Source organism: Sycon ciliatum, chromosome 13, assembly GCF_964019385.1.
Source record: "Sycon ciliatum chromosome 13, ocSycCili1.1, whole genome shotgun sequence".
NCBI lineage: Eukaryota > Metazoa > Porifera > Calcarea > Leucosolenida > Sycettidae > Sycon > Sycon ciliatum.
Genome location: NC_088655.1, coordinates 7,649,370 through 7,662,702, shown reverse-complemented (window position 1 = coordinate 7,662,702; position 13,333 = coordinate 7,649,370). Strand labels below are relative to the sequence as shown.

Sequence of the window (13,333 nt, the reverse complement as noted above, 5' to 3'; positions counted from 1 at the left end):
GGTACGTGGTGCGTACACATGTGCGGCAGCTTCTGCTATTTCCAATAACCATTTGGAAAATAGAGCGATACTGATGTCACCCGACGTTGACGACTGCATCACTTCCCCCCACTGCAGCCGCAGACTTGCGGGTAGCTTGGAGACAAGCTCCTGGCGGAGTTGCGGGTTATATAAGTGCCCGACACTGTTCAGCAGACTCATTGTGCCGACGAGTGTCTGGACGGACGTAGTGAAAGCCATTATGCCGTCAAAATCGTCACTTCTGATGGTGCTGAAGTTCCTGGCTCTCTGGATCAGGGCGCCGATCACAAGATCAGGCCTGCCGAAACGGTGTTCAAGAGTACGAAACACTTCGTTGATGTTGTCTGGTACTGCTTGCAGTCCAGACACAGCGTCCTTGGCCTTTCCCCGCAGACATTTCTGAAGGCGCACGAGATTACCGGCATTTGAGAACTCACACTCCGTTGTGGTGGCCTTGTAAAAGTGGCTGAACAAAGGCCACTCCTCTGGGGCTCTGGAAAAGAGTGGTAGATCCTTTGCCATCGTCTGCCGAGCCAGGAAGCAGTTGGTGGTCCTGAATTGTGGTTCCGGAGGTGCTGGTGGTGGAGGGGCACCTTCAGTTGGGTGGCCTGAGGAGGACCCTCACTCGATGTCTGGTGGAGCGCCTGCTCCGTCATGGCCAGCTCGGAATGCACGCGTTCCAGCTGCTGTTGCAGGAACAGTTCCCGGGGAGATGGTGTGTCACTGTGGGTCAGCACAGGTGTAGCCGGCGTCGCTACGAACGGGGCTGCTGTCGCATTTAGCTGGACTGTCCGCCCTGGCACTGGACCATTTCTTGCTGGTGGCACAAACTGCCCTGCAGCCGAGAAGGTCAGCTGGTATGTGACAGGGTGCTGGAATTGGCCTGCTGCCGGCGTTTGGCGCTGTGCAAACAGCTCGTGCGTAGACGACACACTATCTAAAGTTAGAACGGCGGGCTGAGCAGCATGTATACGTGCCGGACGCATGCAAAGTCGAAACGGGTAGACCGTGCTGCGCAAACAGCTCACGCTGAGGGGGCGCACTATGCTGTGGGTCAGATACGGGTCTAGTTTGTGTGTCAGGTGCACTTGGCTGCACAGCACTCTGGGTGTTAGGGAACGTCTGCAGCAACTTCATAACGCCATCGAGCATTGTCTTTTCCAAACCAAAAGTGAATTTATGTATTTCCGAAACACAAATTATATGAATGGAAAACATGGAAAACCTCCAGTCAAGTACGTACTACAAATTGCCAGTACAGAACTGTCTCTCGTACCGCCTACATATGCATGACAAAAAACAACTCGATCCTAACGTGACAAGCGAACAGCATGCACACATCAAATAAATGCACAACGTAGAAACAGAAATCTTCGAACAGAAACAATAGCAAAGTAACAGGAATGTAAGATTGTTCATCTACAGATATTCAAAGACTTTCACACTCAATAGTGGTTGCGCGACATCCTCCCCACCAAAGTCTCCTCAGGCGTAGCGAGCTGGAGGCCGAATTGTGCGCGTACGGGTCGATCTTGCAGGCGGAACCGCTGGCGCTGGCTCTGATGACTGTGGAGCCTCTGGCCGTGGTACCGTAACTGACGTGAGACCGGTGTCGGCAACTAGCATGGGCTCGTTCGCAGGCTGCTCCTCGACCACGTGCACCGGGTCACGATCGCCTGAGGCGACCAGCTCCAAAGGAACCAAGCGCCGAATCGGTCTCGGCACAGAAGAGCACTCTCCATTTTCCTTCATGACACAGACCTCAGCCACTCTGACTTGCCCGTCACGCCAAGGAAAGAGCTTGACGACTCTGCCCATCCGCCAGCGCTGGTGCTGCTTGTCAGCAATGATGAGGACGCCATCATCAACCACGATCGGCGACGAGCGCCCAGCATGGTACGCATTCAAGGTGACCAGATCCTCATCTTGCCACCGGCTCGTCAGGTGTCCCGTCAAAGCAGTGACGTACTTCTGACGCCGACCCAACTGCTCGGCCGTTACGTGCTGCTCGATGCCCTCGCCGCGCCGGGCCAGGGCTTCCCACACAGCATCGCGGGCGAGAGAGGCGGCTCGGAGTCCAAACCGCCAAGGTGTGTCCGTGGACGGTCCTTGACAGCAGCCTCGATCTCGCACAGCAGGGCGCGCAACTCGCACTCCTTCACCGACGCGTTGCCAAGCACTTTGACTAGCGGGCGCTTCACGGCGCCAACGAGCCGCTCTAAAAACCCGCCGAATCACGGTGTCGCTTGTGGGTTGAACAGCCACTCCACCGACAACGTCTTTGCCGCTGCTCGGAACGTTGTGCCATTGTCTGAACGGATGCGGGCCGGCTCTCCCCACCGTGCTCAGAACCGCCGGTACGCCAGGAGAAACTCTCTCTTCTCCAAGCTCCGCCAGGTCGATGTGGACAGCTCTGGTGGTGCCACACTCGAACAGCGCGATCCATGCCTTGCCGCCATCCTTGACATAGAGAGGGCCGGCATAATCCACTCCGCATAATCCAAAGGGACGCTGGTGCACCACGCGGTCTCGTGGTAGCGGTGCGGAAACTTCATCCGCTGCTCGCGCATCCTGCCGACGACAGATAACGCATTTGCTCTTCACGCTGCGCAACGCGCGTCGATCGCCAATGATCCAATACTGCTGCCGCGCGAGAGCTAGCACACTCTTGACACCCTGATGTAGCGACTTCAGGAGATGGCGCAACAACATCTCGGCGACGTGGTGTTTAGCGAGCAGGACCGAATGCTTAGCGCCGTACGTCAAGTCGCCTGACGCCAGCCGGCCGCCAACTCGCATCACGCCGTCGTCGTCGATGAGCGGCTGGTACTGGAAGAGCTTCGACTCCTTCAGCACCGGTTCCCCTGCCAACAGCCGTTTGACTTTCTCCGGGAAGAGCTCCAGCTGCACCTTCTGGAACACGAGTGCCCTGGTTCATCTCTCCAGATCTTGAGTCGACAACGGTGGGCGGCTCTGGGGACGCCAGCTCAGTAGACGCTTGGCGACTCCCAGCAAGCGTGGCCACCTCGATAAGCGTGACCACCAGAGCAGCTCGGGCTCCAAGCTGGCAGTGACGACATTCACCTTCGCTGGTAGCGACTCTTCTTCGGTGCACTATACTGTTCGTCACATTGGCCAGGCGACCTTCTCAGACAACCACTCGGGACCATGCTGCCAGCTCGATTGATGCAGCTCCTTCAGCGTTGCACCACAACTTGCCAGGTCGGCCGGGTTGTCGCTGCCTGGACAGTGATGCCACTCTATTCCGCGGCCGTTGAATACCTCCTGGATTTCGCTGACCCGGTTGGCGACGTACGTTTGCGAGAGATGGGGCTGGCCGGCGATCCACTGTAGCATCGTCATCGAATCCGACCAAGCGTGCGTCTCCTTGATAGGCAGGCGCACCTCTCCTGCGACGAACTGCAGCCAACGACTGCCGACAAATGCTGCCTGCAGCTCCATCAGTGCCAGGGTCTGCTGCTTCATCGGAGCGACCTTGGCCTTGCTGAAGATCAGCACTCTGACGCTGGGCCACGTGGCGTAGATACAGCAGCCAAACCCTCTCTCAGAGGCGTCGACAAACAGATGTATCACTGCTTCGGCGCTACAGCCGAGGTAGCGCGGCAGTGGCTGGTGCTGCAGAGCTGTCCTCTCTCCCCACCATCGCCGGATCAACACCTGCATGGCTGCAGGCACCTGGTCGTCCCACGCGACGGCCTCCTGCCATAGCTCCTTTAGGAACAGCTTTCCCTGCAGGACGTACGGCGACGCGAACCCGAGAGGGTTGTACAGGCTGACCCTGCAGTGCAGCAGCTGGCGCTTCGTTGTCGGATCGTCACAGTCTGGAGGCACCGGAATGCGCAGCGAATCCTCTTCGCCATTCCAGCAGAGACCGAGCACTTTGCCGCTCGACTGTACCTCGTCATTTCCAAGCGGAACATTGCGCTTCCACTTCCGCAAATCCATGCCCGTTGTCTCCAGGCACGCGGTCCCGATCTTCTTGAACTGGCTGCTTTGTCATTCGTTGGCACGCTGGCGATGCAGTCAATGACGTACAGACTGTCGCGCAACCGACGTGAGACGTCTGCCTCGGTCGGCGTGGCATGCTCCAGCGCGGACTCCAGGTGTGTCCGCAGCAATGCTGTGAGCAGAAACGGTGAAAAATTCACCCCGAACGGCATCCTCGCCAGTCGCCAGACCTGCATCTTGCCTGACGCATCGCTCCACAGGAATCAGAGATAGCGCCGGTCGGCCTCCTTTATACCGATCATAAAGAAGGCCTTCCTGATGTCGGCTTGCACGGCAACCGGCTGTTCCCGGAACCGAATCAGCAAGCCTGCCAAGCTCGGTCGTAACAACTGGCCCGGGTCCAGCAGAGCGTTCAACGACTCACAGCCGGCCTGTGACGCGGACGCATTGAAAACGACGAGCGTCTTCGTCGTCGTGGATTCGGCCTTGAATACTGCATGATGCGGCATGTAGTACACCGCCGTCGACCTGTCCGGCTCAAGCTCGATTGCGCCCAGCTCACCGTACTCGCGCAGAAGGACAACGTCATGCAGCACACGCCGGCCGTTGCGGTCGAGCCTTGCCATAAGTCGCGACGCCGTTGCCATGGCCTGCTCATAGTTGTCGACTGGACGCTCCGCCGACTTTCAGAGCAGGCCGACTTTGTAGTGCTGTTTCATTCCGTGCGATAGGATATGCTGGCAAAGGCACCGACTTGTAGGCTGCCTCCTCCATCTCCCACAGCATCTCCACGGCCGACGACTGCACCAGGCTGACCGAAATCGCGGGCCAACTCGCCGAGCCGCCGGGTGCGGGCGACTCGAGCTGGTGACCAGGGCCAGACAACACCCATCCCAGCTCCGATTTCCACACAAACTCTCCTTCAAACTGGCACTTCTGCGTAATGAGGCTGTTCGTTGCGTCGTCGCCCACCAGCAAGTGCGGCTCGATCGGCACCTGGTCGGTCTCCTGGTCGCTCAGCGTGACGCCACGACTCTGCCACCGCTGGACACACGTGCCGGGAATGGCTCGATATGCAAATCGAGGTCCGGCTTCTCGTACCCTCGGGCAACATGCGTCCTGCCGCCCAACCCAGTCACGCAGATTTGGTACAGCCCGAACTCGGCCTCGACTTCCGTGCCGTCGAACGACCGCACCGTCATCCGGTGGCAGCCCACCTTCGGCGGGCAGACAGCGCGGACCAGCGCCGATGACACTAAGGCCGTTTGGCTGCCGAGGTCGACGAAGACACGCACCTTCGCTCGCAGGGTTTCACCTTGCACCTCGCCCACAGCCGTCATCAGGCGCACCGGGGGCCGTTGGCTGTCCGTCTGGCAGCTGTACGACACGATACCGCAACCGCCCGGCTTGCCGCGCGCATGCAGCATCGGGTGATGCCGTCCGGGGCACTGGTCGCACTGCGGATTATCGCGACATTGCGCTACCATGTGACCCGTCTTCAGGCAGTTGAAGCAGAGCTTGGCTTGCATGGCGTGGGCTCGGCGGTCTGGAGGGGTCATGCTGCGGAGCCTCTTCACAGCGTCCTCCGTGCTGGCGCTGAAACACTGCGCGGTGCTAGACATTTCCGCACAGGTCCCCTTGGGCGGAACGCTGGGCTTGTCCGGTGTCGAGGTGGTGGCGAACGAGGACTGGTAGGTGGTGCCAATCTCCGCTAACATCTCCAGGGACCGGTCCTCCCCGCGAGTGCGCAAGATGAATGCACTCAGCGCCGGTGGCACCGCTTCAAGTACCAACTGCTGTACAAGCGCAGCCACCACCTCTTCCGGAGAAGACGGGTCCTCATTGGCTCGGCTGACCAACTTCAACCACCACTTCACCCATCTGGAGACACGCAGGCTGTACTGGCAGAACATCTCCAGGGGGCGCTGCTTGGAGCTCATCAGTTCTCTCCATGCGGTGGCTGGTGTGCGCCCAAACGCCAGGAGCAGTTCCGGCTTGATGTCGGCGAAACTGTCAAAGTCCTCCATACAGACGGATCCTGCCAGTTTGGTGTTGATCACCACCGCTCGCAGTCGCATCGGCCAGGTTTTTTCGGGCGCTCGGTTTTGAACCATGACTGCCTCAAACAGATCGAGATACGTTGCCACTTCGTGGCTATCTTCGAACTTTGGCACGGCCATCCTGGCTGCTCCTCCGAGCCTGTCGCCGTCGTCATCGAACCGAGACTCGCCGCCCCGCTCGCCTTTCAACGCGCGACGCTCGCACTCTTGCCCGATCCGCTCCTGTTCGGCGCTCTTCAATTCTAGCTCCTGAATCTGCATCTGGTGGCGTCGTTCCTGAACGCAAGCTTTGCGCTCCGCGCTCTGGGCCTCCTGACATTCCCATTGCTCCAGACGCCCTTCCACAAACGCCAGCAAATCGTCGCCCGATTTACCATAGACTTTGCCAATGGCGATAAAATCCTGCTCGCGGACCGCCACAGCAGACTGGACAACATCTAACTCTGCTGCGACTGGCTCCAATTTGGAGTTCACTCCGGAATCCCCCATTCCTGGCTGTATCCTGGCGTGGTTGCCAAATGTTTGGGAACGGCTGCAGCAACTTCACAACACCATCGAGCATTGTCTTTCCCAAACCAAAAGTGAATTTATTTATTTATTTCCGAAACGGGTAGACCGTGCTGCGCAAATAGCTCATGCTGAGGGGGCGCACTATGCTGTGGGTCAGACACGGGTCTAGTTTGTGTGTCAGGTGCACATGGCTGCGCAGCACTCTGGGTGTTTGGGAACGGCTGCAGCAACTTCACTACGCCATCGAGCATTGTCTTCCCCAAACCAAAAGTGAATTTATTTATTTCCGAAACACAAATTATATGAATGTAAAAACATGAAAAACCTCCAGTCAAGTACGCGCTGCTACTACGAATTGCCAGTACAGAACTGTTATATCATCCGTATCATGCCTGTCATGATTGTCTGAAGCTATTGTCTGTGTTGTGGTTGACTTAACTCTTTAGTACTATTGACTGGCCTTTCGTACAATACCTATTGATGTCTAGAGACATACTGTCCAGCCTTCCCCTCGTGCGCTTATTGATACACTATCCAGCTGTCCAGTGGCTCTCCTTCCACCGCTCTCCTTCCACCGCCCTTCCACTCTCCTTCCACCGCTCTCCTTCCACCGCTCTCCTTCCACCGCCCTTCCACTCTCCTTCCACCGCTCTCCTTCGACCGCCCTTCCACTCTCCTTCCACCGCTCTCCTTCCACCGCTCTCCTTCCACCGCTCTCCTTCCACCGCCCTTCCACTCTCCTTCCACCGCTCTCCTTCCACCGCTCTCCTTCCACCGCTCTCCTTCCACCGCCCTTCCACTCTCTCTGTCCAGTGGCTCTCCTTCCACCGCTCTCCTTCCACCGCTCTCCTTCCACCGCTCTCCTTCCACTGCCCTTCCACTCTCTCTGTCCAGTGGCTCTCCTTCCACCGCTCTCCTTCCACCGCTCCCCTTCCACCGCTCCCCTTCCACCGCACTTCCACTCTCTCTCTGTCCAGTGGCTCTCCTTCCACCGCTCTACTTCCACCGCTCTCCTTCCACCGCCCTTCCACTCTCTCTGTCCAGTGGCTCTCCTTCCACCGCTCTCCTTCCACCGCTCTCCTTCCACCGCCCTTCCACTCTCTCTGTCCAGTGGCTCTCCTTCCACCGCTCTCCTTCCACCGCTCTCTATCTGCTATACTCTTATTCACACTCTATAAGTCCGTGTCTTCTTTACAATAAAATCAGTTCAGAGAATGACGAGTTCAAGGTCACAACAAGAACAGTCTCTCGTACCGCGTACATCTGCATGACAAAAAACAACTCCAAAAGTAGTCGGAACACGAATCGCGGATTCGTGTCAGGACAGTCATAAATTTACCACACTGTACTGTCTGTACACAATGTACGTTGTGTCAACGTCATGCATGTGCAGATTCTGGTTACTTATCCTTCTCATACCGCGAATTCCGTCACTGAGTTCGACTTTCCTTGGAGAGCGAACACGAACGTGAATTTCGTCTTGCTAAACCCCATCATTTGCCTCTATGACAAACTTTGGCGTGCGATTTACTTTGGCCGGTTGGTACCAAGTGGCGAAATCAGCGAAATTAAATTGCCAGCGAAAATTAGTTGATTTTAATTCAGTAATCGGATTTTCTGGCCTTTTTGTAGTATTACATTGACCTGTCGAGCCAATGAAGACGGCCGGATGCATGGTTGCCTGTGGAGCACATTACATAACTTTACAGTCTCCTAAAATACGTATCCTGTCCGACGGCAAAAGAGGCTGCAGATGTAGTTTTTCTGCGCGTCGAAAGGGATGTCTGTCCTGACGTTTCCTGGGCCCAACGCTAACTCTGCCGATCACAGGCGTTCTGGAGTCGACGGGATGTCTGTCCTGATGTTTCCTTGGACCGGCGCTGACTCAAACGATCACGGGCTATCTGGACTCGACAGGATGTCTGTCCTGACGTTTCCTGGGACCGGCACAGACTCTGCCGATCACGGGCGTTCTGGAGTCGACGGGATCTCTCTTCCGACGTTTCCTGTGACCGGCGCTGGATCGCTCGTTCACGCTTATTTTGGAGACGACGGGATCTCTCGACGACGGGATCTTCTCTTCTTGTATGTTTTTGCTGACGCATCCTATCATCTATTCGGCAACTAACGTCCATTCTAAATTCATTTCCTCATCGTCTCCCTATTTCTTACCAAATCTCCCTCTACATCATGGAGTCGTATACAGAATACGACAAATATTGTGGCCAGCTGTTTGTACGGACGGTACCGGACAGATACGGGAGCCAGCAAATATTGTGGCCAGCTGTTATGTACAATCCTGTAGAGCCTTTGTAGTCACAGATACAGGACAGATACGGGACAGATAGGGGATAGCTCCAGGCGTGACACAAACACACAAACAAATGAACACACACACAAACAAACAAATACCAAATTAAAGCTGTGCGGACCCTGGCTAGCGCCAGACGTTACGGAAGTAACGTCTTCTGCATAGCTATGGGAATACTACAAAGCTCAACAAGAATTGAAACGTAGTGATCAATAGTAAATAGGTTCGATATCAAGAAAGGAATAGAGAGTGAGAGAGAGAGAGAGAGAGAGAGAGAGAAAGAGAGAGAGAGAGTGAGAGAGAGAGACATACTGACACTCACAAACAAGTACCCCTTGCTCACACAAATACGTCAACTACACAAACCTGCAGTTACATACATTTATGCAAAGTAAACGGCATGCTCTAATGCGCGCACACACGTGTGTACGCCTGCGTGTGTGTGCTCAACATTCGTGGACATGCACGAGCACACACACTCACACACAACATGTGCCATGCCATGTTCATTGGATTTTGCCTGTATTCACCTGATGATCAGGCATGAAAGTATACTAGTGAAAATTGTATTCTTGTGTCCAAGGAAATTGTTCATCAATTCCCAAAGAAATCTTAATTGATATTGATCCAGAACTCCCTATGCCATTGCCGGTGTTACCTTTACTCATTAGCTGTGTTTGTTTGTTCCTGTGTGTGTTTTTGCGCATGCATGGTTGTGTGCATGGTTGTGTATTTGTGTGTGTGTGTCTATGTGTGCATGTGTATGTGTGTGTGTGTATGTGTTTGTGTGTGTGTTCATGCATATGCGTATTTTTATGTGTTTGTGAATCGTCATGTGTGTGTGTGTATTTGTGTATGTTTATGTGTATTTGTGTGTACGTGGTTTGTATTCATTAACAATACTACTTCTAGAATGGTAACACACCATTACACTTTGCAGCATTGAATGGTCATGTTTCCTCCGTTAAGCAAAACTTCGTTGCATTTTTACAGTTCAGTCCAAATCATTCTATGGCTACGAACACGCTTTGCAAAGTGGAAAAAAGCAGCATATGAAAGATATATAATTTCAGATGAAAAACAGCTCATTTCAAAGCCGTCCAGCTTCACTCTTCGATGACGACTTACACTCACTGATGACATCGAGTCTGGAGCCTCACTGACTTTCACCTCCAGCGCTGCCAGCTTTTGTACCGCAGCATTTACAAATTGCCAAGACACGATTTGATCGTGGAGATCGCCAAGTTCTTCGCTCGAACTGTGAGCTTGATGACCTCCACGGTGGCGCTGGTAGTTGTGGCCACTCTCCGGAACGCCATGGAAGGAGCCACACAGACCCAAACAAACGCTCCCCATCTTCGCAGGGGTGTATTCGTGCCAGAACGTTTCCACACCCTGCAGAAGCTCCTTTTAGGTTTCCTTAGCCACGAGTGATACGGCTGTCTACAGGCTGTGGAAGAACGCCAAGTCGTCGAGGTTGAGATCAGGATTTTGCGCCGACTGCATGACAACATGAATGTCGAACATTTTTGATTTCCCCTGCGCTGCAAACAAAAGTGCATTGATTATGGTTGTGTGTGGATGCGCACCATCGACTCGTGCTAGTACAGCAGTGCCTGACCGCTGGCCGGCTCCTGGATACTTCTTCGAGCCAGCGGTATTTCAAACTGTTTCTCACTTTCGTACTTTGGTGTCATGCGCGCACGCCTGGGGTTGTGTTCTGGTGACATCCTGTCGAGAAACGGTTCTGCTTCGCCGATTTTTTCAAAGGACTCCACGCTTTTTGGAGGTTCAAAAGCCTGTCAGAACAATGGACGACAACTCGGCTACCCTATGTAGGGGATAGATCACTGACATGTATGTCTAATACCGACAGAAATATCATGACAAGAACACTAAAAACGCAACGAAGCTTACCGGAGGTAGCAAGTTCTTGCCCTACCGCTAATGCCTTCGAGCTTATCACAGACAATAACGACCTTTTGGGGAGATAGTGTGCTGCTTTGAGTAACTTGAATTGCCATGCAAATGTTCAACAAGCTTGAAAGCAACGCCACACTGCTGCCTGGAACTAGCTCGGGAATCCCCGCAACACACTTACAATAGTTGTGAAGTGAAATACCAAGCAATGGACAGCAGCTGGCTTATGAGGAGCCATAGCTGACTTGTAATGAGCGGGAACAAGTGAAGCCAATGCCGGTTAGAAAGAGCAGAGCTAAACTTCCCAATCTACCGTATGGAAGATGATTTTATTAGAGAAATGGAGTGTAAAACCTAGCATGAAAAAGAAGAAGTAAATTATCGTATCCGTTCCCGAAGGGAACTCACGACAGCCGCTTACACCCGATAAACCCTAGCGGCAGATGCAGCGCCTAACGGTGGGGGTGAGTGGATAAGTCTCACAACCACTGGCACAAGTGCCGAGAACGACCCTATTAGCTGCATCCATGTACCCCTTGTGCTTGGCCACAAGTTCCCAGTTGACTGTGGGTAGCAGCACGGCTGGAAAAACCGCTCCCAGGCGGGACTTGAACCAGGTACCTCTCGTATCTCAATCATGGTCTTTGACCAACCCACTGTGTCTGCATGGTCTAGAAGCAAACAAATATGTTGACGTTGCATGGATGGCACCACAAAAAAGAAAGTGAAAGTAAGCAGTCATGCACATACAAGAGCAATGTCATTATGGTTGGTGTTGTTGTCAACTACCCTGTCTACACTGGCCAACATGCAACACTCACTGCCCACTCGACATTGGACTAGTTACTTGGTTTTGCACAAGAAGAAATAAAACTTTTAAAAAATTAAAAAAAATTCACGGTTTGCGTCTGCATCTGCATCTTCGCAGCTGCATCTGCGCCTTGATCCTTGAAGGGTGGTGGCGTTCTTACGGATGCGGAAAACTCGGCCTCAATATATAAAACTAAAAGAGCTAGAGAAAAAGGATAAAGGCTTGCGAAACAACATGACACGGACACAATGGCGACCTACATCATCATGTGCACGCACAATAATACTGGAAAAAGGAAGAACGTCACGGCCACAGCGCGAATTAATAATACAAAGCCTAACAATAATTGGTACGTAGTGATCAACAGTAAAGGTGTTTGATATAAAGAAAGGAATAGACAGAGAGATAGAGATAGATAGAGAGAGAGAGAGAGAGATAGATAGATAGATGAGGTGGCGTCGACAGTTACTTAGTCGATCTATTACAACTCTCCCTCCAGACGCCAATACTCCAGAACAATATCGCATTGGTACTGAGTCACTGCCTCCGCCGTCAAATTTCAGGCCCCAGGCTCCACTTTCACTAGTGTCACTCTCACTGTCACTCTCGGCAGGGCTCGGCTGAGCGCTGTGGACATCCGCAGTGTCCGGTAATACAGGAGCTGAGTCTAGCTTCATAAGGTCAATGTTGACCACTTACTCTGCATCATTGGCATGTCTGATCACAATGGTGGATGGTGACATCATCTTCTCCACCTTCCAGGCACGTACGCAGGGTAACCTCTAGAGGGTTGCCAGCCGAATCACAACCAATAAGTTTTAAAAATCTCAGTTGAGGCGTAGCATTAACTGTAGTTAACACGCACGTAACGATCTCTCAGCGCGTGTTAACTGTAGTTAACACACACGTAACGATCTCTCAGCGCATGGCCGCCTGCGTTTACTGCACAAAGCACTCCACATTTACCCATAGCTACTTCACACTGCATTCCATATCTACCCGTAGCGCTGTCGTTGAGCTGCTTTCTCGGTTGATGCGGTTGATGCGATCCGGATTGATGCAATCCGAATTCGGACCCCACGCGGAGTTCTCTGAGACCCCCGCGGTGGCTGCGCGACAAAATGTCGAGGACAGGGACACCCACGAACCTACTATACCTGTTGCCCCCGTGTTCGCCGCAATCGCGACCGTCATGAAACCGTTTATGGACCGACTGGACCGTCTGGCAGGTGCAGCGCAAACAGCAACCTCAGCCCTAGGTACGTCCACTTTGCATTCGTCTAGTTCATGCTCCATGATTATGGGCCTGTAAAAATCAAGCGCACCCCAGAGCGTGATCGACAAAACCATAACGCACCAATTTGTTGACTTACAACAACTGCTGCCACTGACCGTTACGGACGTGCCAAGCCCCCACGCTCTGGTGTTGGGCGAGGATGCACCCGGAAAATTCACGCTGTCCTCCCAGCCACGCATGTCCCGGCGCATTTCGGACATCAAAAATATTCGCAGCCGTCCATCTAGATGCGCATCCGCGCAGAGCAGCAGAACTGTTGGCGTATCAGCACCATATTCTGAACGCCATCAAGAAATTCACGTTTTCCGCTGTTGCGGAGTATGACTGCACCTTCCGCCACAGCATCGCGTCCCAGCTGTCACGTCGTTGGGACACCACAAACACTGTACACTACCGTGTTCGATGCCCGTGCTGTGTGGCCCTTTCGGCCCAGC

The 13,333-nt window shown here is 53.7% G+C and overlaps 2 protein-coding genes across 2 annotated transcripts; both read right to left on the bottom strand.

The window, feature by feature from the left end:
- Positions 1-1,506: 1,506 nt before the first annotated feature.
- Positions 1,507-2,820, bottom strand: LOC135829132 (uncharacterized). Its single transcript, XM_065341539.1, has one exon. It carries the CDS (start codon positions 2,818-2,820, stop codon positions 1,507-1,509), a length of 1,314 nt encoding a protein of 437 aa, XP_065197611.1.
- A 1,433-nt stretch (positions 2,821-4,253) lies between these two features.
- Positions 4,254-4,637, bottom strand: LOC135829131 (uncharacterized). The gene has a single exon (XM_065341538.1). It carries the CDS (start codon positions 4,635-4,637, stop codon positions 4,254-4,256), a length of 384 nt encoding a protein of 127 aa, XP_065197610.1.
- Between the last annotated feature and the right edge of the window lie 8,696 nt (positions 4,638-13,333).

Coding starts and splice junctions, on each gene's coding strand:
- LOC135829132 (XM_065341539.1), bottom strand. CDS start 2,820: ATGCGAGTTGGCGGCCGGCTGGCGTCAGGCGACTTGACGTACGGCGCT.
- LOC135829131 (XM_065341538.1), bottom strand. CDS start 4,637: ATGGCAACGGCGTCGCGACTTATGGCAAGGCTCGACCGCAACGGCCGG.